Source organism: Atractosteus spatula, chromosome 9 (genome assembly GCF_055471065.1).
Source record: "Atractosteus spatula isolate fAtrSpa1 chromosome 9, fAtrSpa1.hap1, whole genome shotgun sequence".
NCBI lineage: Eukaryota > Metazoa > Chordata > Actinopteri > Semionotiformes > Lepisosteidae > Atractosteus > Atractosteus spatula.
The window spans coordinates 20,932,847-20,958,892 of NC_142714.1; the positions used below are offsets into that span (position 1 = coordinate 20,932,847).

Genomic DNA, 26,046 nt, shown 5'->3' on the forward strand with positions numbered 1-26,046 from the left:
GTGTGCCTGCTTGATTATGTTATTGAATTGTCTAAAAATAGGCAGCAGATGATAAGAGTTCTGGACTTGTAGCTTCAAGTTTGTAGGTTCAAATCCCAGGTGAGACACTACTGTTGTATTCTTGAGTAAGGTGCTTCACCCTCATTACTACAATAAAATACCTAGCTGTAAATGAATGAACATGTACATATCTTCAAAAAAGGCCAAATGATGAGCATAGATATGCTGAAAAAAATGTTTCCTACATAGCTGATAAATAGGTATAGCCTCCTTTCAGAAATTTTTAATTCCTATGTAGGAATTCAGTTCTACCGTATCAAGCCTTATGTGACTACATATACGAAAATTAGAAACATGCAATGAAAATTCACACATTCTTCTCTCAACAGTCTTTTAATGTCAGAAACACAATTTGGAAACTACTAAGGAATATAGATGATTCTGTGTCTGTATACAGGTTTGAAAAAAGGATTTTCAAGAGACTTGTGAGAAAGAAAATGATTTTAATTCTCTATATAAAGAGAAGGTACAGAAGGGAAACAGATGGTTTTCACAAATTATATTTAACATTTTTTACAGAGTTAAAACAATGTATAACAACAGCAAATATCACTTCACTTAAGGATTAATATAGATAATGTTTGCTTTTTTGCCTTTCAACTTGAATTTCAGACACAGTTGAGTTAATTTTTCCTCTTCGTTTTTATATCCTACACAGGATATGAAATATCAGACAGCTGAAAAAGCGCATTGTAGATAATTGGATAATTATATAATTACAGCACAAAATAATAGAAGCATCAGACAGTACAAAACAACAATAACTGACAAACTTGTCAATATCCAGATTGTAGATTTGGCTTTATAAACAAATACAATATGTATATTGCCTTAATGATAACAGGAGAGGTGCCTTTACATTTACTACATTTGTATGGTACTATAGTTACGACGGTTTACGTTTACTTACAGTTGGATTAGTTTAATTTGAAGATTAATTTGATTGTTTGTCAAGTAATGTGCATTGTAACCACTAATAACATATTGCTTCATAAATTCCAAAATAAATGTCTTTATTGACAGAGTTGCAGAAAACAAATACTTTATTTTTAGGATTTATGACAGACACAGAGTTCATATAGGTAAAACACTCATGTGTAATTCAGGGTATTAAAAAATTCTTTAGTGCAGCAGTAATTCACTTATACACTTCTGCATACCTCATTGCAAGTGATACTGTTCCCTTATAATTTTTGGAACAAAAGGAAACTGAAGTTATACGATTGGTAGAAGGTCATGTTAGTGCCAGTTCCTAATCCTATAGCACATCATGGTTACCAGAATGTAAAGGCAATATCCTTTTATAAGCAAATAGTAGTTTCACATCTCTTCTTATGTGACTGGTTTTACAATCCTTCAGTTGTAATGTTTTCCTGAATTTTTCTGTGGAATAAAATACAAACAAATGTCATGAATCTATAAGGTCTCCCTGCACCAAAACTGTGAATTATTTTGCAATAAAACATGATTCACTACAGTACCTGTGTCTCAAATTACAACCTTTCCTCACCATACTATAAAAATGATAAACTGTCTTAAAGAAAAGTGATTTTCATCAGCATTTCCTTATTTTTGTCTAAGATCTGTTTTGGTATACCTATTTTACTGTATTCCTTGCTGTTGTTGCGTCAATTGATTCTTCTGTACCTGCTTTGTAGATTTTTGATTATATTTCTAAAAGTGGTATCCCTTTTATAATGTTTTAAATACTGTAACATTTCAGTACTGTTCATCAAATATTTTCATATATTTATAATTTCTATGTAACTAAATTATAAAGTAAAAAAAACACATAATCCTCTTTTGTCTACAGCTTGAGACTTCATGTGGCTAATTAAGCTTAAGAAAACTGGAGATGGACATGTGGCAAGAGTTTCTTGATTTTCTGGGTGCTGGTTCTGTCTGTTCAGTTTCCTAATGCTCCTTCAATGGTAATTTCTACTCATAGTACACAGGTGTTAAATCCGAGTTTAATCTGCTTATCTCACTACACAACTTGCTGTTTTCTAAGGAGATTGTTAATGTGTGTACAGTATATTGAATTTCAATATTTATAAACAGCGTAATTTCCACTGAAAATTGATTGAAATAATTCCAGAACTGTATTAGAGCAAATCAACAGGAGACTTAATATGTATTAATTTCTGAGGAAAACAAAATGAAAGAGAGGGTGAATGCTCAATTCTAGTGTATGGAATGTTTTAGTTGAAATCAACAGTCTTTTTTTGTGTGGAAGCCTTACCTTTATTTTCCATGCTAGAACAGTCACAAACAGCCCATATATGACAGATTTGCCAAGGAAAATTACGTAGTATGTGGATACATTTTTTGTGCTTCCCACATAAGCATCTAAAACAAGATTGATAGAAGAAGTAACAATGAGCTATCAGAGATTAAAACAAAACATCCAAAAAACTCAAAATAGAACATGATATTAAGAAATCTAAAAGATATACTTTAAATATCCACAGAAAAGTATCAACATATTAAGCAGCTTCAGTGATTCATTTAAAAATACAGTAGATATTTCTAATTATGTAGAGAAACAAATCTAAACATGTATGTGAGGGTAATGATTTGCATGGTAATTAGGTGTTTGTGTAAGGGGTTGTCCATCCACAAATCAAATGCATTCTGGAAGCAGAAGAATTTTCTTGGGTTTAGTCATTTGCTCTATGAGAACTGATGTATTGACAACAGCCTTCCCTATACTGCCATTGATATGGAGACCTAATAATGACACTCAGAATCTTATGCACCAAATTATCACTAAACCTTTATATCAATTAATTGTGTATTGTCTAACAATGCAAGGTAAAATAAAATGTTAGCCAAGATAATGCAGACTTTGTACATTACAGTGTTAAAAGTAGCTCTATACCATTAAAACATGCTGTGAGTTATATTTAACCTTTGGCTTCGTCCTTAAAGTAATGTGATACCTAGCATGTTCATGCAGTCTTGACCAGTTGAGGAGAGGGCAATGTACCTTATACTGTACCCCCGAGCAGCTGGAGAGGCTAGTAATAGTCTCTAAAAATACCTTTATTTCTGTTCATTAGGTTTTGTTTGTTAATTGAGGAAGGTCACATGGTCTTTTAGACACTAAATCATGGAATTCATGATTTGTTAATGATACTTTGTTGTAATAAACGTGTAATAAAATGGAAACTTACCTGCAGTGAGGCCACAACCTGTAATTCAGAAAAGAGTAAACTGTATCAGAGACATGTCAATTAATCACTTCTAATTATTAGCCCAAAAATCTAAAACATAGGATAAAGTGGTCCGTAAAGAAGGTCTTTAATACTTCATGGAAAGTATTTATTCAAAATACAGTCTGCAGCTTCTGACATACGTAGAAAATCTCAAACAAGTGGAAGAGATAAATGATTAATGGAAAGTCTGGAGGAGATTGTCCAGCTCCTTCAATACTTAGAGAAAGAGCCATGACTAATCGAAAAATAACCTGAGGGCCAGTTGTGCAAGATCTGAAACCTGTCTAGAACATTCAATTGCCGTCCATGATTTTCAAGGGTTTGCTAAACACATAATTTTCCAGTCCTTTGACTGTCAATCCTATGGTGAATTTAATTTTTGTACCTTCTTGTTTCTAAAGCTGTGGACAATAGTACTTGTGAATTTAATTGGCTTGTAACTGTTTATTCTCTTAAACTTAAAATACATTTATCTTATAGTTGTCTGTTTCCCTTGTCAAAAATTAGGTGTGTAGATGTTCCCATTTTGTGTTTTGCAAAGTTTTTTTTCTCCAAACAATGAGTCATCCAGATTTTTTTAAATATCAACATCAACCATAATATTAATGAAAATAACTTAAACAGCCTCCTATTTTAAGCTTTATTTGTATTTTAAACCTTTCGGATGAACTATATTCAAGTTAATAACTTTTTGGGGCACCTGTAGACGGTGCTGGGCATGGGGGAGAGCTACAGTATGAGAGAAAATGACAGTGCTCTTTTCTTGTTTGTTATATTACTGGATTGTTTTGGCCACCCCAAATTAAAAAAAGAAGATTTAATTTAAATAATACCATTTGCCATTCTCACACCTGTGCTGTTTACATCCAGCTCAAGTATGTTGCAGTTCTGCTGTACCTACCCTCTCCATTGATGTGCGTTTCATCTCTTATATTGGCGGATCCATTGTAGAAGGAGGTGATGCAGGTGAATTTGTTCTTGGGGTTAAACCAATTTTTTTCTCTGACTCTCAGCCGGCTGGTGATGCTGTACTTCTTGTCGTTGCCCTTGATTGCTGCATCATCTGTTTTAACCCCTTTTGTTGGGTTGTGTCCATTGACTTTCCAAGAAACAGTGATGTGGTCAGGGTAGAAACCAGTGGCCACACACACTAACGTGGCTTTTTTCTTCTTTTTGATCTCTTCTTTAGAGGGCTTAAGGATTTTGAGGTTCCTGGGTGATGTAACAGGAACATTTGGGTCTGTGAGAAATAAATATTAGATTAGGGGAGAATAGCAATATATATTTATATATCAGTGAAAAATTATAACTGACTTCACAATCGGTACACATTTTTCCCTCAGTAGCAATTTAAGTTCTTTGCTGCATAGTGTGACTGACTTGTGAAATATGAAATCCATATAATTGTTATTTTGATAACAATGTATTATTAAACTATTATTAAACTATAAAGACATTCCTAATCTGTCTTTCACTGTTAAAATACCTAGGCAATGTTCACTGATTTTTATATCCGCTTTCAGAAGCATTAAATTGGTTGAGAGCAGAAAAAAACCTTCAAATATTTTATTAATTTCTCCATCGGTTTTATAAAGACTACAATAAACAATACAATTATGAATCTGAATACAAACATTATGTTTTTATTATGTTCATATGAAGTTTTTTCAACGATTATAGTTAAATTTATTTTGGATGTTTAGTAGCATTATCTTGTTTTAAAAATTGGTCTATAGTACTAGAGCATGATTGTATCTATAGGGGTGTCATAGCATGATACTGTACTTCAAAGATATTATGGGACACCTTTGAAATAGTTTTGATAAACTATAAAATACAGTTGACATTTTCTAGGTCTAACTGTCTGTCTCAAGAGCTTAATGGATTTTTTGTCACCTACAAACTTTTATAATCCCCATACATTTTGTAGCTAGGAGAACAGTAAATCACCAAATTAATACTGGATTATTCAGGTCAAAACTTAAAGTAATTCATTATTTATGTATTTTGGGTTCTATGTTTTTCGAAACTTAAAAATGTACCAAACATGCTACTCTTTATAGCAAATAATGTAATTTGCATAAAGTTTTTCATTTAACTTTTAATTGTTGCTTTAATTTATCTAGTATATTTGACTTTCAGTACACTCTATCTGTAGCTTCCTTTGTATTGCAGTTATGCATTTTCCTGGGAATGCAGTATATTAGTCTACCTTAGTTTCATATACAGTATAGCACATTATGCAGAGATCTATGTATTTATTTTGAACTAAGTAAACCACTATTATTGCACCCGGGAAATTGTCAAAGTAATTTTGTACACTTGAACAAATTTAGGTTTGCCTTCACAAAAAGGGTGAGATATGATGCAACCATTATATTTTAGCTTTTGATTTTTCTTTGCAGTTTTTTTTACAATTTAGCTACTTTCACCCTAGGAAAGTGTTCATTTTGAGCATTTAAATTTTTGATTAAATAATTCTCTTTAAAAAGTATTTAGTGCCTATTTCATTCAACAAAATGGGGTATCATTAAAAGGCTTTTTGAAGCGCTCTACATGCCACATTTGAGTAATATTTCTTTTACTGTAGTTGCTATAGACCTTCTTGGTGCTTTTTGAAATTAAGGAGAGAAAAATCATGTTTAGAGAATGAAAGTGCCCTGGAATTGGTTAGGCAAATTGTTACAAAACCAAAACATCCAGTTAAATGTTTTTCGAATGATGACCACTGATACAAGTCAGATACTGTCTCAGTCATATGTTGGGAAAGCTTTTAGAGGAACTGACTGAGATCAGACAAGAGACCGTATGTCTTTCTTGCTGCAATTTAAAACAATGAGTCCTTATAAAAAGAAGGCATTAGCCTCACTACCCTATAACAAACACAGCTGTTTTTTTTAATTATTATGAGTAAGAAATATTTTTATAAAACCGTACTTGGCTCTAGGTTTATCGAACTCCTGCTCAACTTTTAAGTTAACCCGATCTAGTGAAGTACCATTAGGATATATGAAACCAATATTTTTCGTTTCAATGACATTTTCTTACTTACCTAAAACAGTTAGTTTTGTTCCTGCACCAAAGTACTGAACATCTGCAGAGCACAGCCATTATATAGTGCATAAAAACCTTTGCTCTCCTCTGCAAAGATAGTGCTTCAATGGCTGTACTAATGGTTATCCTAAGCTGTCACCATTCCTCACCAAGTCAAAATTAAGGATTGCAATCATATTGCAATCTTTGCTTCACTCCCCAATGTGGGTAGGAGCCAGATCATTTGAAGTATAAACTACTTTCTAAAAGCTGCCTCTGTGTGAGTTAAATACCCAACCTGTTTTACAAAAAGTATCATACCAGTACTATTCATTTAACTCATTATTTTTTCAATGAAAATCTAAGTAGCCCAGCATCTGAGTACACAATCTGTGTATGCAATTTTACCAGTGTTGTCTCAAGCCTGTGATTAAGAAACATTCCAAAGCACAGGAATATTCCTGATATAACATAAAATAAGGCCAACCTTTTTAGTAAATAAAAATAATTACATGTCCTGCTCGTCAGAGTTTTATCCCAAAATCAACAAATATTTTTTGAGTTACAAACTGCACATTGCTTAGACTTGTAATGTTATTTTTACTGAAATAAAACTTTCATTTAGGCAGCCACTGATTACCAGCATTGGTGAAAAAAGACACAACCATGCCTTTGGATGCCATCCAAGAACTGCTTTATGTTCTGTCTTAAATGAGAGCAGCCTTTATTTTTTCCAACCATTTGCTAAATGCTTCAGCAATTTTGTAGTATTTTGCTTTCTTACCTAGTACAGTTAATTTTGTTCCTCCACCAAAGTGCAGGGGTGAAGTGTTGGAGCACAGCACTCTACAACTTTTACAAAAATCCCGTCTGCAGCTTTGCATACAGTTTGAGAATTTATTTTACTGTTTTCTCTATAACTATAACTCTGTGGCAAAAGGTTGAAACAATGCTTAGTTAAATTTTTTCTTCAACCACAGAGAAACTACAGCATTACATAGAATGTTGCTTTTTTAACCCAGATGAAAGATAAACACCTGCACTCAAATAAGAGCACACATTTCATTAGTCGAAAATAAAGGAGGCCTCTTCAGATAAACATGCAATCTTTTCATTATTTTAGTTTTATAAGATAATGATCGGCATACTGATGAGCATTTTTTCCATAAAATACCAAATACTAAGATGTTATACACAAACTTTAAAACATCATATATTCAGTGATTTAAGCTTTTAATGATTAGTCTGCAAAGGTTCTTATTTTGAACTTTTTGAACATCTGACATCACATGTCATTTGCATAAACTCATTTATTAAATATTTTCTCCATTTAGAAAGACTGTATTTTAAATTCTAAAAACACAAATACTACATGTATGGTATGGTTATCAATTTAAGACCATACAATATGTCTATTAAATAGAGGTTACCGCAAAATCACAACAAAAAAGTTTAGGTTTTTAAAATTCTAATAATCTGCTGCTTATATTTTCTATAAGAATGTTGCATTATACAGTAAATGCTCTGCTGGTACTTTATGCAATGTGAAAATGTTTATGTCTGCATTAAAATAGAAATAGAAATGGATTTTCATCTTCTGGTCTGTGTCTGATCAAAGACTAATTTGTTAGAATTACTTACAGTCAGTGAATCAACACTAATAAAATTTGTGCCCACTGGTAATGCTATTTACCAAGATTTCATATGGTGTAAATATATAGATTTACATATACTTTACTTACAGTGCATACACAAGAGAGTTAATAATAAATATATGAGCAGAATATGTTTTTTATGAGATCCACATTAAACCCATCCCACTGGCCAAAGAGCAGCTCGTCTACATTGATGAGCCCTCATAAGTGTGAGACAGTTGTCTGTGACAGTTTACTTTGATTTCTGCTTTTGAGTTAAGTTTTCTAACATTAAGAGTTAATTAAAATTCATACTGTATGTCACTCATACACAATACTATACAGTATGTATGTTTATTTAAAATGAAGCAAGAAGGATGACCAAGATCCTTCAGGTCCAAGTGCTGTACATCATAAAGTGAGGCTTGTTTACTGCTTTTGCCTTTTTACTTACCCAGAACTGTTAGCTTTGTTCCCTCTCCAAAGTACAGAGGGTAGTTGCCAGAGCACAATGCTAATATGCTGTTAGAAAACCGAGGAAGTGCCAGACTATGCTAAAGCTACAGTACACATTGAAACCTATTGCACGAGTGACATTAACTCTCCCTACTTCTTAATATTTGATAATGTACAGTAGGTGCATCTAATGGAAATGATAATTTTGTGAAGTATTATCTGCATTTAATTCAGACTTTTGTCACACTTATCGCCATCCTGTTTTTTTTCTAATGATACTATAAATTTAAATTTTTCATTTCATTTTGTGCCATTTCTGGATGTAATGAACTGTTGAGGCTATCATTCATAATTTGAACTTGCCTAGATGGTCTTTCCTGGTTTTGCTTTTGAGTTTTATGTAATCCAGATCTCAGGTTGGAACCTGGTTTATATTATAGATTAAGGGTTTAAAATCGCTTCTCCTAAAGCTAATAGCACATAATGGTTCCCTGCTTAGAAAATGCATTCTTACCTAGAACTGTGAGTTTGGTTCCTTCTCCAAAGTAAGCAGGTTCATTATTCACATTGTTAAGCAGCTGCAGAAAAACAGCATTTACTCAGAAAATATAAAAGGATTCTTGGCTGTCTGCCAGAGCACCTTGAGTAGGGCTCAAAAGACTTGAAATTAGGTTACACTGCAAACACAGGGTTTACCAAAGAGCACAATCAAAATATTAATACATGTTCCTTACTAGACCTTAATCCTGCATAATTATATTATTATCACGATGCAGTGTTGACAATACTGTAGCAACTACGCATGCCATGAAACGCAATACTATAGAAACTGATGTAGCCATGTGCTTTGCTCACTTCACAATGTTACATATATTTTAGAGAACCTCTTATTTCAGGATTCCCAGAAGTGCACTTGACGAAGTGCTCCTGAACACTAAAGAATGGCTCAGAATGCATCTTACCTAAAACAGTCAGCTTTGTGCCGTTCCCGAAGTACTGTTCTCGGTTAGTACACTCTGTGCTTTACTGGTAGCAAAACCAGCAGCTGCAGGTGCAGAGTTGTGAAATAAGTCTGTGCCTGCTGTTATGCTGACCTAGATACTGTGAGGAGATACAGCCTACACTGGCTACCCAGGGCACAAGGGTGATTCTGTTCAGCACAGTAGGAGCATAGCTTCTCTCTGCTTTTACAAGCATCTAAACCAAATGCATTCACGCCTTTATAGATTTAAAAAAAAACATGAGATTTGGTTTACCACTAGGCAGTGTCTGGTTTTACCATAAATTCCGTTAATATAAAGCAGATTTTAAAGCCCTAATCAAACACTACTCTAATTTAAAATGGATAACCAGCTAAAGTTACACAGTGAACGAAGAGACACTGCTGCTGCAGTTGAAGACTTTAAATTTGATCCATCCAACATCTTCCAATCTGTGTATTTTTCTTAAAAAGATATAAAAACAGTTGTGCAGGTAAATGTTTTCTAACATCTATCTCCATGGTCTTTTAGTGCCTTAACGATCAAACTACAACCAAAATACAGAGCAAGTGAATTTGCATCAAACTAAGCAAATAAGGCAGGGTCTTTATATGTAGTTTCTTAGTAGTATAGACCAGAAAGTTATTTATTTTACATGTAAATGTAAAGGATCCTGTTAAGCCAAAAAAGGTTAATTTGACAACTATTTCAGCATTAATTTGCCTTAGAATAGGGATTATTATAACATAGCTGGTATAAGTACTTTATAATATATTACAATTAAAAAAAAGGTCATGGATTTAAACAAAAAAGGCACTATTTTAACTTATTTAAAACCAACTCTTTGTGGATTTTTACCTGATTATTTAAACTATACAGTATAACCCGAGTTAATACCTATTTTACTGTAGTTTTCCTGTCACCATTAATCTCACATTTTCTTTGACATCAGATGTACTGTACTTCATTGTACCGTATTTCCAGCATTGAGAAACTGACACCAACGGGATTTCAGTTCTATATACTGCAATTCCTGCTTATATCAGCTCCCTGTGTCGTTCCTACAGTGATTTAATTCTCTTGATAACTGATGACATAGGAGAATTGAAAGAAGAGAAATGCCTGATTCCCAGTCAAACTCCACTGGGAAGGCATTCCTCGCTGTGGATAAGAAGGAATTTTGTTGTTTTCTTACCTAGAACAGTGAGTTTCGTTCCATTCCCGAAATAAGCAGGTTGATTGTTCACATTGCTTAGCAGCTGCAGAAAAACTGCTTTTACTCAGAGACCAGAAATGGGCTCTGGGCTCTCAGCCAGAAAACACTGAACAGGCCTTTAGCACCTGCCAGTTTACACTACTGCAGTACAGGGGGCATGAACCTCTGTACCAAACCTTTACAGGCCATTTCATTCTGGTGGCACTAAGTTTTTTATTCTCAAATTGTCAGGAACTTAATTAACTTGCATTGTGGAACTTGCCATTGCAGACACCTGTGACGGTTGGTCTTCACCTTAGATGGATTCTGAGCCAAAGGAATGCTCAAAAGAATGTCAAAGACCACATGATAATGCAACTTCTTATTTAAATTCTCGGTCTTATGCAGCCTCTATGTGATGCCACTACATTCATAATCCTTGTGACTATCCTTCCAAAACACATAGCAAATACATTGGTGTTCAGAACACATTACAAGTATTGGTTTAAGGACTGTGACTAGGTAGGGGTAGGCTAAGGGGTAAAGGTAGGGTTAAGCTTAGCATTAGGATTTAGGTTATTATAACAACTTTTATGTCTTTTGGAAGATTGTTATTATAGCATCTCATACTGAATGTATTATGCAGGCCACATACAGTAGGACTAGAGTTAAATAAAATATATGCTCACAACTAACTGTCTAAATTTGGAATACTGGGGCAAGCAGCCATTTGGCTTATTTGTGCTTAGACTTTTGCATATACTGTTGATCACAATTAATGTCTAAAAAATGTAAAACAAATTAAATGGAGACATCACCTGTTTCTGTGGCCAGAGAACCTTGTCAATGTGCACTTGTAAATTTTTTCTAATTCAGTGTCCTAAGACACCCAATATGTGAGGACAGCACAATCTATACAGGCTATTTTCAATCAGACCTACAGTATGAATAAAACTACACTGCAGACAGACATGATATATTTTGATGTTCCAGTTTTTGAAGATGGGTAAATATACTGCAAGACAGTTTTTATTTTTTATAATACATAAGAAAAATATATAAAGGAAAATATTGTATAAAAGTAATTGTAATTAAAACATCACTAAAATTATGCAGAAGAAACCAACACAATGTGATATGTTGCTAGTTAATGCATCAAAAAACTACCCGTATTTTGCACAAACTGGCATCTTTGATTCTAAGGTACTGAGATTAGATTATTATCCTTGTCATAGCAACATTTTTTCATAATTTGTGTCAGCATCTTCCATCTTAAGAGACATCAACATTGCAGACTTAAAAAGAGTAACTGCTTTCTGATTATAGAGTATTACTGCATTTGTTTTCTTACCTAAAACCGTGAGCCTGGTGCCCTGTCCAAAGAAAGCTGGGTTGGTAGAGCACAGCGATAAAGCTTAGTGTCAAAAAGCTTGGCTTCACTCCCTGCCAGTGAAGCATGACTACTGACACAATCCCCACAGCCTAGTCGGACTTCCAAGACTACTTTGCAAGTTTTTGATAAAAGGATGTTTTCAATTATTTTCTAAAATGAATGTTTTGCTAAGTAACAAATAATTAACGGATTTAATTAAGCATTATAGTTTTCCCTTTTCAACTGTTCTTAAGTAATAAGAGGATTTTTGGCACAGCTGTAGGTTGTTTATTGAATACATAAACAAATCTTAAGAGAACTGGATTGTTGAATGTTTGTTACATTTGTGTCATGTCCTGTCTATCATTCATCTTAATAAATTTGGTGTATGAGACATGTAACTGAAAGTTTACGACAATAACTTACCAAGAACTGTTAGCTTGGTGCCTTCACCAAAATAAGCCTCCAGGCCAGCACAGTGTTGAGACATCCAAGCAAAAATCTCAAAAAGAGTCTCATCTGTGAACTATTCTCCCATCCTCAAATCTGACTGGACTGCAGCCTTACTTGAAGGCATACGTGTTTTTTTCATTGACAAAAAGTTATTATTCTGTGAATTCATATACAATCAACGATAAAAGATAACAGAAACTTTAAGGGCATTAGAGAGATTTTGAATCAGAATTCTCACCTAAAACTGTCAGTTTTGTTCCGTTGCCGAAGATAGCTGGATCGTAGTTCACACTGTTACAGAGCTTCAGAAAAACAGCCTAGCCACAGAAACCAGACAAGCTCTGGAATAACTGAATAACTGCTAATATCTTACGGTGCCATTTCTCAAGCAGCTTTCTGATCTAGATTACAAACACTGGTGCACATTATCATCATATCTAATTATTCAAAGGCTATAAAAGCAATATTAAAAAAATATTTATCATTAATTATTAACACAAAGATTTTTTTTCTTTTTAGCAGAAACAGCATGTCTCTGGCCATCACTAACATGTTTGACATTTGAGTTATAATCCTCTCAGGTTTTCATAAGAGCTGTGTACATTCAAGCTATAATCATGAGTAAAGATAAAAAAATATGTGTATCACCAAAGGATAGCTACAGTATGTCACTACAAGAGTCATTACAAGAGTTAACCAATACACTTTATGAGAAAAAAAAAGAAAGTGCTGACTGAATTAGTTGAAACTTTTCAGTTTTTAGAATTTCTATTATGAATTATTGTTAATACATCATTTCTTGCCATCTAACTGATCAATCCAGCAAAGGGGGCCATTATATTAAACTGTGTAGCATTTTAACTTTGATACTAAATTTCTATCATCTCCTTACATCTACCTTAGCTATGATCACTGCCACTCACTTTTCCAACTGCTCATGAGATAAAATATAAATTCTGTTTCATGTAATAATGTTCTACTGAAAGCACAGATACTTTTTACAGCTGCTTAGAATCTATTACTGGACAAAACTCTTCACCAGGCTGACCAGCATTTACAAACAAAATACAAACTTTCTGCTCTTTCAATTGTCAATCACACATGGCGCACTGGAGTATCAGAACAAGGTTCATTATAAAATCGCCTTATTTTTTTTGCTTTCTTACCTAGTACTGTGAGTCTGGTTCCATTTCCAAAATATGCTTGTGCGGCATTCACGCCGTTCACTGGCTTGATAAGAACTGGGTAGCTGAGGCTCTGGTGATCTGGGCTGATAGCCAAGCAACTTTTCATAGCTTAGAAATGTTCTGAACTACGTGATCAAAGCCCTGTTCCTTTCAAACTGTTTTCCCTGTTCACTTCATTGTGTCCCTGCTAAGTAATTTCTTCCTTTGAATGATTTATTGCAAACTCCAGTCTCCATCAATGAAGTGGACAAGAAGTACTACAGTAATTTGATTGCCTTTCTAGGGAACAACAGCTTAATGATTTTGAAACGATCTGCAAAGTTATGTTTCTGTCATAATTCTACATGGTACAATCGTTCCATTCCTCCATCTGTGTATTCAACATGTTTTTCCTAACACAGATTATCTTCTGGTTTCATTCACCAAACAGACAACTATATAGTGAAACTCCACACATATTTGTCTGTTACTTGAGTATTTGTAAATTTTTCCCCTTTGTTAGCATCAACACGAACAATAAAATAACCAGTTACATTCATTTTCTTACCTAAAACTGTTAATTTCGTCCCTGCACCGAAAGTTGGTGGAGAAGATGAGCACAGAGCAATAGGACTATTCCATAAACGTGGAAGTGAGTCAAGCTTCTTTTTACTGCTGTGCATTCATTTTAATTGATTAAACATTTGCATTGTTTAGTATCTTTAGAATTATATTCTGCAATGTGGTTGTGTGTATGAGATGAAGAATAATCGTGATAGTAATTGATTAATCTACAGTATGTTTAACCACGTCTTAGTATAACTGGTACGGATTTTAAAAGAAAACTTTCTCACCTAGAACTGTTAACTTGGTTCCATCTCCAAAGTATGCTTCTCTGCCTCCAGAGGCACAGCACTGAAGCCCATTGTTAAAATACAACAGCTGGAGTCTCCAAAAAACATTTTTACAAGACGTTTGGGAGGTGTTGTTTTTCAAACTGAAAACTGACTAGTCATTTAATCTAAATGCAAACAGCAATTTCCCCAAATGTCCATTTTGAACTACAGTACATAGGATGCAATGTTTGCATTCAAATTATACCAGTAATTAACTTTTTCCCAAATTCACAAAATTAGTTTACAGTACATTCAAAGTTTTACTTACCAAGAACCGTTAATTTTGTGCCTGGCCCGAAATGATATTCTGTGTTTGCACATTGTTTTGTTGATGTAACAAAAAGCCTTGGAGTTTTGAAACTACAGTTTATTGCAGCTTTTCGCTCAGGATGTATCTGAATTCATCTTAAAAAAACATAGATTTACTTACCTAGGACTGTTAATTTAGTGCCTTGGCCAAAGTAGGCTTCATAATTAGCACAGTGCAAAATTCGTTTGTCAAAAAGTGCAAAAACATAGCTCATCTGCTTTTATAAGTTATGGTAATGCAAAAATGAACTTTGAAATGAAAACAAAATGTTTGTACTCTTTTACGATCCAATGATATACTGTCCAAAACCACCAACAGACCATTTATTTATGTTTTCTAGTTTTCTTATATTTTGATATTGTATTTTTGTATTAATGTAAGTTATGTGACATTTCATAAACACCTTGGTGATTTTTAGCAGGTACTTTAAAGTGTTCAAAAACCCTTCAGGTGATTTCACATCAGTTTTTCTGGCCGTTAGATTTAATATAGCATGACGAGTCTGGAAACGTCTACATAGCTTGTACCTATTCAGTTTACATAAAGTCACTATCACCAGGTACCACACCCTAAAATTCTAAAATAATTTATAATCCAAATGAAAATACAATGGATTTCTTACCTAAAACAGTCAATTTTGTCCCTTCACCGAAGTATGCTGGGGTGTTGTCACAGTATTATGAGACTGAGCATAAAAATCTCTTGCTCAATTATAGAAAGTTCTATCAAATTAATCAATTTATTGTTTGAACAAAAATAGCCATGGCATGATAAATAAAATATATTTTAATTTCTGCCCTTCCATTTCAGTTCATAGAGCACGATAAGTGAATGACTGTGTGAATCATTGAGTCGATGAACATTTCATGTTTTCTAAGTTTTCAATATAAATTCTTGGTTTAAGTAAAGCCAGAGAGTTTTACTTACCTAAAACAGTTAGTTTAGTCCCATTTCCAAAGTACACTACACTTCCAGTATCACACAAAGTAATTCTGTTACAAAAACAACCTATATTAATTTACCATCTCTAAGGAAACAGCTTTTCTTCTTTTTCATAGAAAATTGAAGATATGTCATTGATAATTATTTTATGATATCATCAAATAACCTATAATTATTGTTCCTGGAGTTTTCTCTTATGAATTTAAAAGTAAGTATTCCAGTAGCCAAAGCATCTTCTTCTCAGAGAAATTTGATATAAACATACTGTTGCTTTCGGACATTGGACCAAAAATTGAAAAAAATAGCAGTGAAAGTTAATATTTCCTTTGGCTTCCAGGCGTGTTCTGGCCACTTTCATCCCTCCTGACTCCACACAACTGCTCATACAGTAGATGCTGACGTTTTCGCAGCAGCGCTTTTAGCTGGGAGGTTTTTGTACAGCCGGTCTATGGGAATGTATCACCGTGGCCCCCTGTCCCCACAGTGTTAGACTGTCACACAAAAACTCAGCTGCTCTCTGAGTCGACTTCCTCTGCCGGTGTCTGTCATGGAGCTGAGAGCACAGTAGGCTGATGGTTTCTATTTATACATCTCTGAAACAGCCCTCACAAAGTCAGAAGTGCAGGTAATCTCTTTCCTTCCGGAAGGAAATGGGACGTCTCTCACCCAGAAATAATATAAAGCACGGCACTGTGCCATACCACTGACGAGTCTCTTTGGTAAAGGTGACTCAAGGGCATAGCAGGTTTTGAAATTCATGCTTGACAGCCTAAGGCTAATGTCTCAGTGAATGATGTCTGTATTTACTGTATAAATCAAGATGAACCTAAACTGACATGACATGAAAATATTGTTTAAAAGATTATTTAAGCACTATGATCTTTACAGCTTTGTCATATTTGTATTCTTTTGGGAACTGGATATTAGCAACCTAATTCTGTGAGTTACATTTTTTCTTTTTTTCTCTCATACTGTAGTTAGTTGTTGGCTTTCAAAGGAACTTTGTCATCAAATTATCATTATCCAATTCTTTTTGTTATTGAAGAAATAGGTTATTATAAGTTTACATTGCTCACTTTTTCTTCATTTCCACATTTAAAAGTACAAAAAATACATCATCTGAATACCCAGCTTCAAACTGGTTTCTTTTTCTACGGTTGACACAGGCAAAAAGAAATAAGATCTGTATTAATCTGTCAATACAGTAATCATATGAGATTTTCTTCTTCGACATCCAAACTAGAACTTCAAGAGGCAAAGGTGACGAGTCAGTACTTGTCAGAGCACAGAATATTTTAAATTCCAAATATTGTAAAAGAATGACCAAATTCCTTTGTATAACACTGATAACATTTAATGTGCACCAGTGCAAGACAGATAGTCATTTTATGGTTGCATATACTCAATATCATTTTAAGCTGTGATGCCATTAAGCAGACAGTTTTATCAATGAATTTGGCCTGATGACCAATAATTTAACCGAGAGTTGTATACATTTCATTGGGAACAAGCAATGTTGTTTTTAGATGTCACCAAGTCCAGTGTACTGTACCTCCCCACATACTGCCTAGGATATTTATTTGCCTAGGAATGCACTCAGATCATACAAACGTGTTGCAGAGATTGCAGGGAAAAGGTGATCTTTAGTGATTCATTAATGATGTTTATCAGAGCACAGTATCTGTGTGAGTGCAATTAATGAGCACATGAGCAATTTTCACAATTACTAAGAAAACATGAATTCTGTTTATGCTGCAGAAAGAGAGCCTTATGAATCAGAATCAGAAAATGCACTGTAAATCCTGCAGGGGTCGATATTTGACAAGCTACTGACTTTTTTACAACCAGTTCCTAATCATACAGCTAAATGGTAGTTGTGCACCTGCCATCATAATTTAGGTTCAGGAAACTGTGGTATCAAATGAGTACAAAATAGGAACGTTAATAAAAAAAATTTGTTGTATTTATAAAATATATGTTCTTTATGTTCTTACGGAATGTGAGAAAAATCACACAAAAGCTATAGATCAGGAGCTACAGCAGGAAAAAGCACAAGGAAAAAATCCATGGGCATAATGAATTTTCAAAAAATATTATCTGAATTTTTGATACAAATACAAACTTCATTTGTAGTTTGTTATGTCCACTGATGATTTTGAAATCATTGAAGAAATTGCCATGCAATCTGCAATATTGCTCTGGAGAAAAAGTGATGACAGAAACTTCTTAGCATTAAAGCTCTTTTGAAAGGCTTGAGAACATTGACAATAAATCTTATCTCTGACCAATTTATCTGTTAAACTAACCATAACCCTAACCCTCATTTTGGGCTGATTAAGATTTGAATCTTTTTAGGCTAGAGGTGTTCACTTATCCACTAGGATCAGAGTAACAATTATTGTGTACAAGATTGATTTCATTTGCAGCTGTGGTTGTATTTCCTTCTTGTTAATCCTAATATTTCATGTGAAGTTCGGGTTTAAGCTGAAACTGGTACTTTTTAAATCACTAAAGATATTGCTCTTGCTATACAGATTATATAGGGTCTATAATACAGAATATATGGGGTATATTACATTTTAGAAAAAGGGGTAGAAGAACCTGGTAAGCATTAAAATCCTTTCTAGAGGATTTTTTGGATTGAGAAAAAAATCTTAATAAAGGGGTTATTTATGGTGAACCCTAACACTAAACCTAACACTTATCCAGGTTTTTAAACATTACTATACTGTATATGTTTGCAGCTGTTGTTCTGTTTCATCCTTCTGAATGAAGCATATTAACCTTTATTTCTGTTTTAAATTAATAAATTATTATGATATGTTTGACATCATTGAAGCAATTGTGGATGTATCTGCAATATCATCCTGTATAAGAAGTGGTGATTGAACCCTTAAAGCATTAGAGGTTTAGAGATAAAAAATCTCTAGCCCTAACCTTAACCCTAACCCAGGGCATATTAAAATAGGAATCTATCAGAGCAATAACTTTTACAAAAGTTTAATCATATTTGCAGTTGTGGTTGTGTTTCCTACTTGTTAATTGAGTATATTTAACCTGCTGTTCTGGTTTAAATTCACATTGATAATTTTAATATTATCATATTAAATAAGTGGTCAAAGAACCTTTAACATTAAATCCATGCATACAGGCTTGTGCACAGTGTGAAAAATATCATAATGGAGGTGAAATTCATTGGGAAATGAACCCTAACCCAGGATCTTGTGAGACAGGACTCACCTAGCTAAGCAATTTTATTTGAATTTGAAGCCGTTTTTTCTCAATGCTAGTTACCGTAAGTATATTTCAGCTGTAGCTTGGGTTTAATTTAAAACTGAAGCTTTTGACATAATTGAAGAAATTGGTATGGATGTGCACTACTGGTTTGCAAAACAAAGTATGTGTGTGACAAAGTTAGCATTTAAATACTTTTTAATTTTTGTGAAAGTTCTAAAAAAATAAGAATAATTTCTTTATGGGGACAACAAGAGGTTTTGAACAAATGACCTTTTCACATTATGGAAGCCGACTCTGTGGAATTCTAAATGAGAAGACATAATAAGATTAGCTTAAATCTTTAAGCTACTAATGTCTCACCCAAAAAAAACCCCAAACTAAATGGCACCTCTGTGGTTTTGTAACTGCAACGTTTGTAGTGCAACTGATGAAGAACTGGTTTCATTATGCTGGCTGTGAGAGCTGTGGTTGAGTGTCAGTTGTTGCCCAGCTGTGAGGCTGGTCTGAGTCATTGTGCTTCTCTTGATGCACAGAAATACACTGCTGTGTCTGAGGACTCCAGGTTCTTGATTTCTAAAGAGGATTTTTTGATCTGAGGTCTGGCCATTGTAAATTTTGATTTGTCAAAAGCTGGTTCAGTGTCTGCAGTGCCTGTACCACTAGAATAAGCTAATAAAGACAGTTCTCCTCCTTGGTTCTGTCTGTACCAGAAGATGAAGTAGTGAGTACTCTGATCATGTTCACAATGAAATGTTACAGATGCAGCCCCAGGATTACAGAACGTGATCACTGGTTTCTGGGTGATATTGACTCCTTTTGAAAAACCTGTGAAGAAGAAAAGTATGGGTCAAGAGATATAACGTATATGAAAAATCTATGTATTCCAATAGAATACAAGTGTATACTGAATGCATATTAAATAAATGAAATGAAAATTTTATATAATAACTGCACACGTTGATGTATCTTGATTGTTTAATACAATACTATATTACAGTGTAGTATTGTACATGATATTGTCGAAAATACATTAAAAGTTATTATTGATATAATGACATAAACTTACTTATAGTCAGGTGCAGTCCCCAGAGCAGGCAGAAGAGCCCCATCCTGTTCCAGCTGAAGACAATTCAATCTGATGGACTTGGCCGTTTCAGTAAAATTGGCGAGATGTAGGCAGTGATGTCATCATGCCTGTTAGCCAATTGGAGCTTCAGACTTTTCAGCTTAATGAATAAAGACTGTGGGTGTGGCTGAGAGGACAGACCACCAGCTGTACGTGCAGACTTTGAATTCTGAACTTGCAGGATTATTTATGAATAAATACAGATCATCCCATCTCAGCTATATAATTAAATAATGACACATTTAATGCATAAGAAAATGACACTTTCACTCATTGTTCTTGAAACAAGGAAGCCCTCAACAATAAAACCCTTCTGACTGCACTTCATAAGAGTTAATTGAAGGAAGAAGTGTAATTTTCTTTTGTATTAAATGACTCATTAAAACAACATAAGAATAGTTACAAACGATAGGAGGACATTTGAGCCATCTAGCCTGTTTAGTTGTTAGTAGTTAATAGATCCAAGGATCAAGCTGTTTATTGATAGAAGCCAGAGAATCAGCTTCAACAACACGGCTGGGTAACTTGCTCCAGACTCCCAAAACCATTTGGGTAAAGAGATGTCTCCTGTTCTTGGTTTTGAATGCACTTCCATGTAGTTTCCACTTGTGCCATCAGTTTCATATTTCACTACTCATTCTGGTATCTGGTTGTTCTTCTCTGGACTGATTCCAGAGCTATAATATCTTTTCTGGAACATGGTGACCAAAATGTTACCACACATAGCACAGTGTAACACAAAATACACCACAAAATGCAGACTTCAGATGTTGGATCACAGAATATTTGCTTGGGGTTAAGTTTGGGCTGTCGGGCTGGGTGATTCAACTGTTGAAAGTCATAAATGTCAGTCTGTGCAGTCCTGGGCTTGTGAAACAGCAAATTTACATTCAACACATTCAATTGGTAAAAGACAAGAAATTTAATAAGGGAAGGATGCTAACAGAGGAAACAACATGTGGGCCATATCATGGAGATGTACTCTCAAGAAGTGTTTCTGTGAACCAGTACAATTTTATACTTTTTGACTCTGTTGTTTACCCTTCAAAACAACAATCATATAGGATATCAATTCTCTGTCCAGTGTACTCTGTTGCAGAGATTATTTTGAATTGACTGCTACAGTACATGGGCAGCATGGTGGTGCATTGGTTAGCAACCCACGGGCCTGGGTTCAATTCTGGAGCATGTATTTTCTCCCTGTGTTTGTGTGAGCTTCCTCTGGGTGCATTGATTTTTTCAAACAGTCCTAAAACATACTGTTAGGTTGCATTTACCTTCAATAGCTTTTTAACTGGATCACAGACTTGTTTGAGAAGGTTTATCGATATGGTGACAAGGAAATCAAACCCAGGTCAGCTACTTGGAAGGAAGCTATGCTCACCACTATAACACCAACCCGGTCTAAACCTTAAAACATACTGTTAGGTTAAATTTGGCTGTGGTGTGAGTGTGTATGTCTGTGTATGACCTGCCATGGACTGGCGTCCTGTCCAGGGTGTATCCTGCCTTGTGCCTATTGCTTGCTGGGATAGGCTCCAGTTCCCCTGCGACTCTGTACTTGAATATGTGGTTGGACAATTGATGACTGGATGCTACAGAACACGTGTTTGAAACTTTTAATCATTTTCTTTTAGTATGTTTTGAAATAGAGCTGTGGTAGCTCAGACGGCAAGGGTGTTTAGCTCCTGACTGGAAGGCCCTGGGTTCAATCCCATGTAAGGGCAAGTGATGTAACTTGCTCTAATTCCTTCCAGATGGCTCCCAGGTCCACTCAGCTTGCCTTCCAAATGAATACTGTGGGTTAATCCTTCTGGGGGTAATAGGGTAGTCAGAGTGTGATGCTGACCACATCACCTCCACTTCCAGTGTCAGATGGTCAAGAAAAATGGTGGCCCTTGCCCCCCATTCCCCATGGGCCTTTATGGCCTGATAAGTGACCTGCCTACCTACTTCTACTTTTAAATGAATACTGAAATGAGTTAATTATTTTATCTTGATGTATTCTTATTCCTATGATAATAGAGTGTCACACACATGGTTTTATTAATTGTATTGTATTTAGTGTAACTGAATTTGTGTGTGAGTAGTCTTCTAAGTTAGGATACCTTTGAAAATAACAATTTAGTTGATTCAGATACAGAAAATCAAAGGTTGCAGCTGTTCATTTTCAAACAATACACAACATTTGATTTTTGCACACATCTTGCAAGTGAGAAAAATGTCCTTCCTCCACACTGGCTGAGAGAACTGTGGTTGAGTGTCAGTTGTTGTTGAGCTCTGAGGCTGGTCTGAGTCACTGTGCTTCATGTGATGCACAGAAATACACTGCTGTGTCTGAGTGCTCCAGGCTTTTGATTTCTAAAGAAGATTTTGCAGTTTCTTTTCTGCTTATAACAAATCTGAGTGCATTAAAATTTTGTTCTTTTTCCACACTTCCGGTAGCAAATGAATACCCCATTAATGACAATTCGGTTCCCTTGATTTTCTCTTGTTTGTACCAGAGTATAGTGTAGATGCTGCTGCTCTCATATTCGCAGTGCAGTGTTATGGAGTCTCCAGGACTTCGCAGTGCATTTTCAGGTCTTTGTCTGACATTTATTCCATGAGAAAAATCTGGGAAAAAACACAAGATGGTTAGTGCTGAGAAAGTTGCTTTCACAGACAGCAAATCTCTAAGTCACTCATGTCAAAAGGAAAGGGCACTTACTAATAATATAATGCATCCAACTGAGAAGACAGAAGAACACAATCATTTTTTAAATTGCGCTGGAAAGGTGAAGATTAATAAACTCAAGTGTCAATGATGATGTTGTAGACATACAGCAAGAGAAATCCAGAGCTTGATGTCATACAAACTGTTGGCCAATAGGTTTTTTACACATCACAGTACTGTCAGTAACAGTACTGCCTCCCAAAGCTCACACTGATGGGAGGATCTTTATGATGGCTGGGGACCATCACCTACACTACTCCCTCACTTTATAGAGTTCATACCATCTTGCAGTAATGGGTGAGTTTTTTTACTATTCTGTAATTTAATGCATGCACTTCAGTGCCACTTGGAATTGGAATTGGATTAACTTTAAAAAAACATGAAATGGCAATGGCAAATGTTTATTGAGGAAGTCACACAGCAGCACTCAGAACTTTGTAAATCTTATATTTACAAAGAAAGAAATGAGAAAGAAATTAGAATAAGAGCGAGTATCGTTGTTCATTCTTCTTAAGTGTAGACCACAGATACATTAAGATCTTTCAATTTTCAAATTCTTTTGAAACCTTTATTGGTTCTTTCTCATTTTTGGATTTTGTGATTTTAGAAAAACATCTTCATTTGCACATTTTATCATGTATCTCACTGTCGCAGACAAATGGTAAACTGTTTCAGTCATATCACAGACAATGCATATTGACAATGTCAACTTTGCAATCTAATAGCACTTGTTTAAACGTTCTTATAAAGTATACTGTTATTAGGCAAGGTGTGCCTACTTCACATTCAGTTGAATTATTACATGCATTCAGTTGCAATTTTTTTTTCAAAGTCATATTGATTAAATGTATGTAATTTTATATGCATTTAACATAACTTACTGTACTTATTCCGTATTAGTACTTAGAGTATAGATTTTGCATTTTGAAGTATATGAGTCTTCTTACTGCAATCAGAGTGGATTTTGAATAATTAAGCTTACTAGGGACAAAAACATCCAAGAATTAGATGCTTTGTAAATATTTGGAATATTTAGTGACATAGGTTTGGGTTAACCTGCCTGGTTAATGAGTAGCCTTCTGGCCATTAATCATTAACCTGGCCTGGAAGAAGAGGCTCAAACTACATTTGAACAATTGTGTAGCTGCAAGGTGGAGATGGGGTGGAGGATGGTTGATTGAGATGAATTTGAAGAAAGCTGTTTTGTGTTTCTGTGACAGAGTACTTGTTATTTTTTCTTTGTTTTACTGAATGTGAAATACTCTAATATTTCCCTCTACCCTTCTGGTATGTTTGAGAGTGTGTATTTGATACGAATGAAGTGTGAATGATACTTACCCTTTTTGTTGTTTCCCTAAAATCACTGCAGTGTTTTCCCCGTTGGAGTATTGTATTGTGTTGATCAAGATGGCCACCCGTCACCTTTCCTGTTTGTAGTATCACACAAATGATCTTAAAGGGAAAGGTTACTGGTGAGCCATCTATAAATAACCAATGTAAGGTTAGTTGTTTTGTTTAAGTGAATATATCACGGTTGCATGACTCTGTTAAAATTTATAAGTTTTTTTTGGATGGTTAAATACTTTATTTTGGTCAAACTGCCTATCTCTGTTAAGAAAATGTGAGCGAGTCCCTTTAAGAGGATGGTCCTTAGAAGAGGAGGGGCTATAAAAGGGACTGGGAGAGCTCAGTATGGGGAGGGTGCCTCGGAGGAAAGGTGTGGAGAGTACTCCTGTGAGGGGGGTTTGTTATCCCTATTTTGATGGCAATAAATCCAGTTTTGTTTGCATTTGAAGACTGCTGTGTGGGAGTTTCTTTTCTTTTGAGCCAAACCTGGTCACTTGGCCGGTGACAGTTTCATATACAGTATATACAACAGCTTATTTCTTTATGGATAGTGAGTAGCAGCAGCTGTATGGTTTTGACCTGTCATTGTAGTGCTACCCAAACCTCCATTAATAATTTCCTTCTGTTGACCTAAAGCAGAATTTGTAGGCCTTGATATTTCATTGACCCATATTTCAAACTCGATAGTGCTCTTTGATAAACTATGTTCAATCAAACTAGCAACATTAGACAAATTACCTCCTCTCTTTTGTAACCTTTAATATTTTTTTTCAATTAATTTACAGTGCAGCTGGGATGGATCATTCTCCCTTCCACATCATCTGAGAGCTGTGGTCGAATGTCAGTTGTTGTTCAGCTGTGAGGCTGGTCTGAGTCACTGTGCTTTACTTGATGCACAGAAATACACTGCTGTGTCTGTAGGCTCCAGTCTCTTGATTTCTAAAGAGGAATTTCTTGTTTTAGGTCTGTGAATTGTAAATTTGGATTTGTCCAATGCTGGCTCTATATCTGCACTGCCTTCACCAGGGGAATACCCTATTAACTCCATTCGGCCATCAGAGTTTTGTCTGTACCATGAGATTGTCAAGTGGGTGTCATCATCATGTTCACAGCGGAGGTTCCCAGAGTTATCACCAGGCTTTCTCAGCATGATTGAAGGCTCCTGAATGACAGTGACTCCATCAGAAAAACCTGATAGAGATATAAAGTACAGTAAGCACGGGTCATGAAACTGTGTATTGACAAAAAATATAGTGTTTATAATTTCATTTCAAAATATTGTTTTTTTAAGCATGTGTAGTACATATGAAAATATAGCATAGAAATTATTGCAGTAAATAGTATTATATTATTATTTACATTTAACATTACTTTCTCAAAAACAATATTTCTAAAGAATAATAGAATATAAATGTGTTTATCAAATAATCATGTAAAAACTCTTACCAATAGACAGATGCACTGCCAGGAGGAGATAGAGGAGTTCCATCCTGTTCCAGGTGATGACACTCAGTGGACCTGCTTATCTCTCTTTGATGAGCAGGTCTAGGCAGTGATGTCATCATTGATGGCAGCCAATTGGAGCTTCACACTCTTCAATACAGCCAATAAAGCCTGTGGGTGTGGTGACAAGGAGGGGCTAGAACCCATGCTCAGTGTTATCCAGCTCATTACTTGGGATGTAGGTCTAATATTTTACCTGTCAAGTGTCTGTTCACTTAACAGCAAAGATAAAGTTCTGTCACTGCAGAGGGATATAAACAAGAAGTTATTTTGCTAATTAATTTACTGTCAGTTTAATTTTAACATTAAATATTTTATACATGATAGAGTAGAATTTGGTGAATCTTTTGTCTAATTTACAATGCAGAAGGCCACAAAGGTATCTATATTTCACATCATGTG

The 26,046-nt window shown here is 34.9% G+C and overlaps 1 gene segment (V, D, J or C); it reads right to left on the reverse strand.

The window, feature by feature from the left end:
* Positions 1-483: 483 nt before the first annotated feature.
* LOC148828411 (T-cell receptor beta-1 chain C region-like) lies at positions 484-25,634 on the reverse strand. The segment is given in 7 exon segments: positions 484-1,443; positions 2,303-2,409; positions 3,237-3,254; positions 4,180-4,518; positions 11,928-11,990; positions 25,030-25,332; positions 25,588-25,634. Coding segments are annotated over 7 exon segments (900 nt in total).
* Positions 25,635-26,046: the final 412 nt, after the last annotated feature.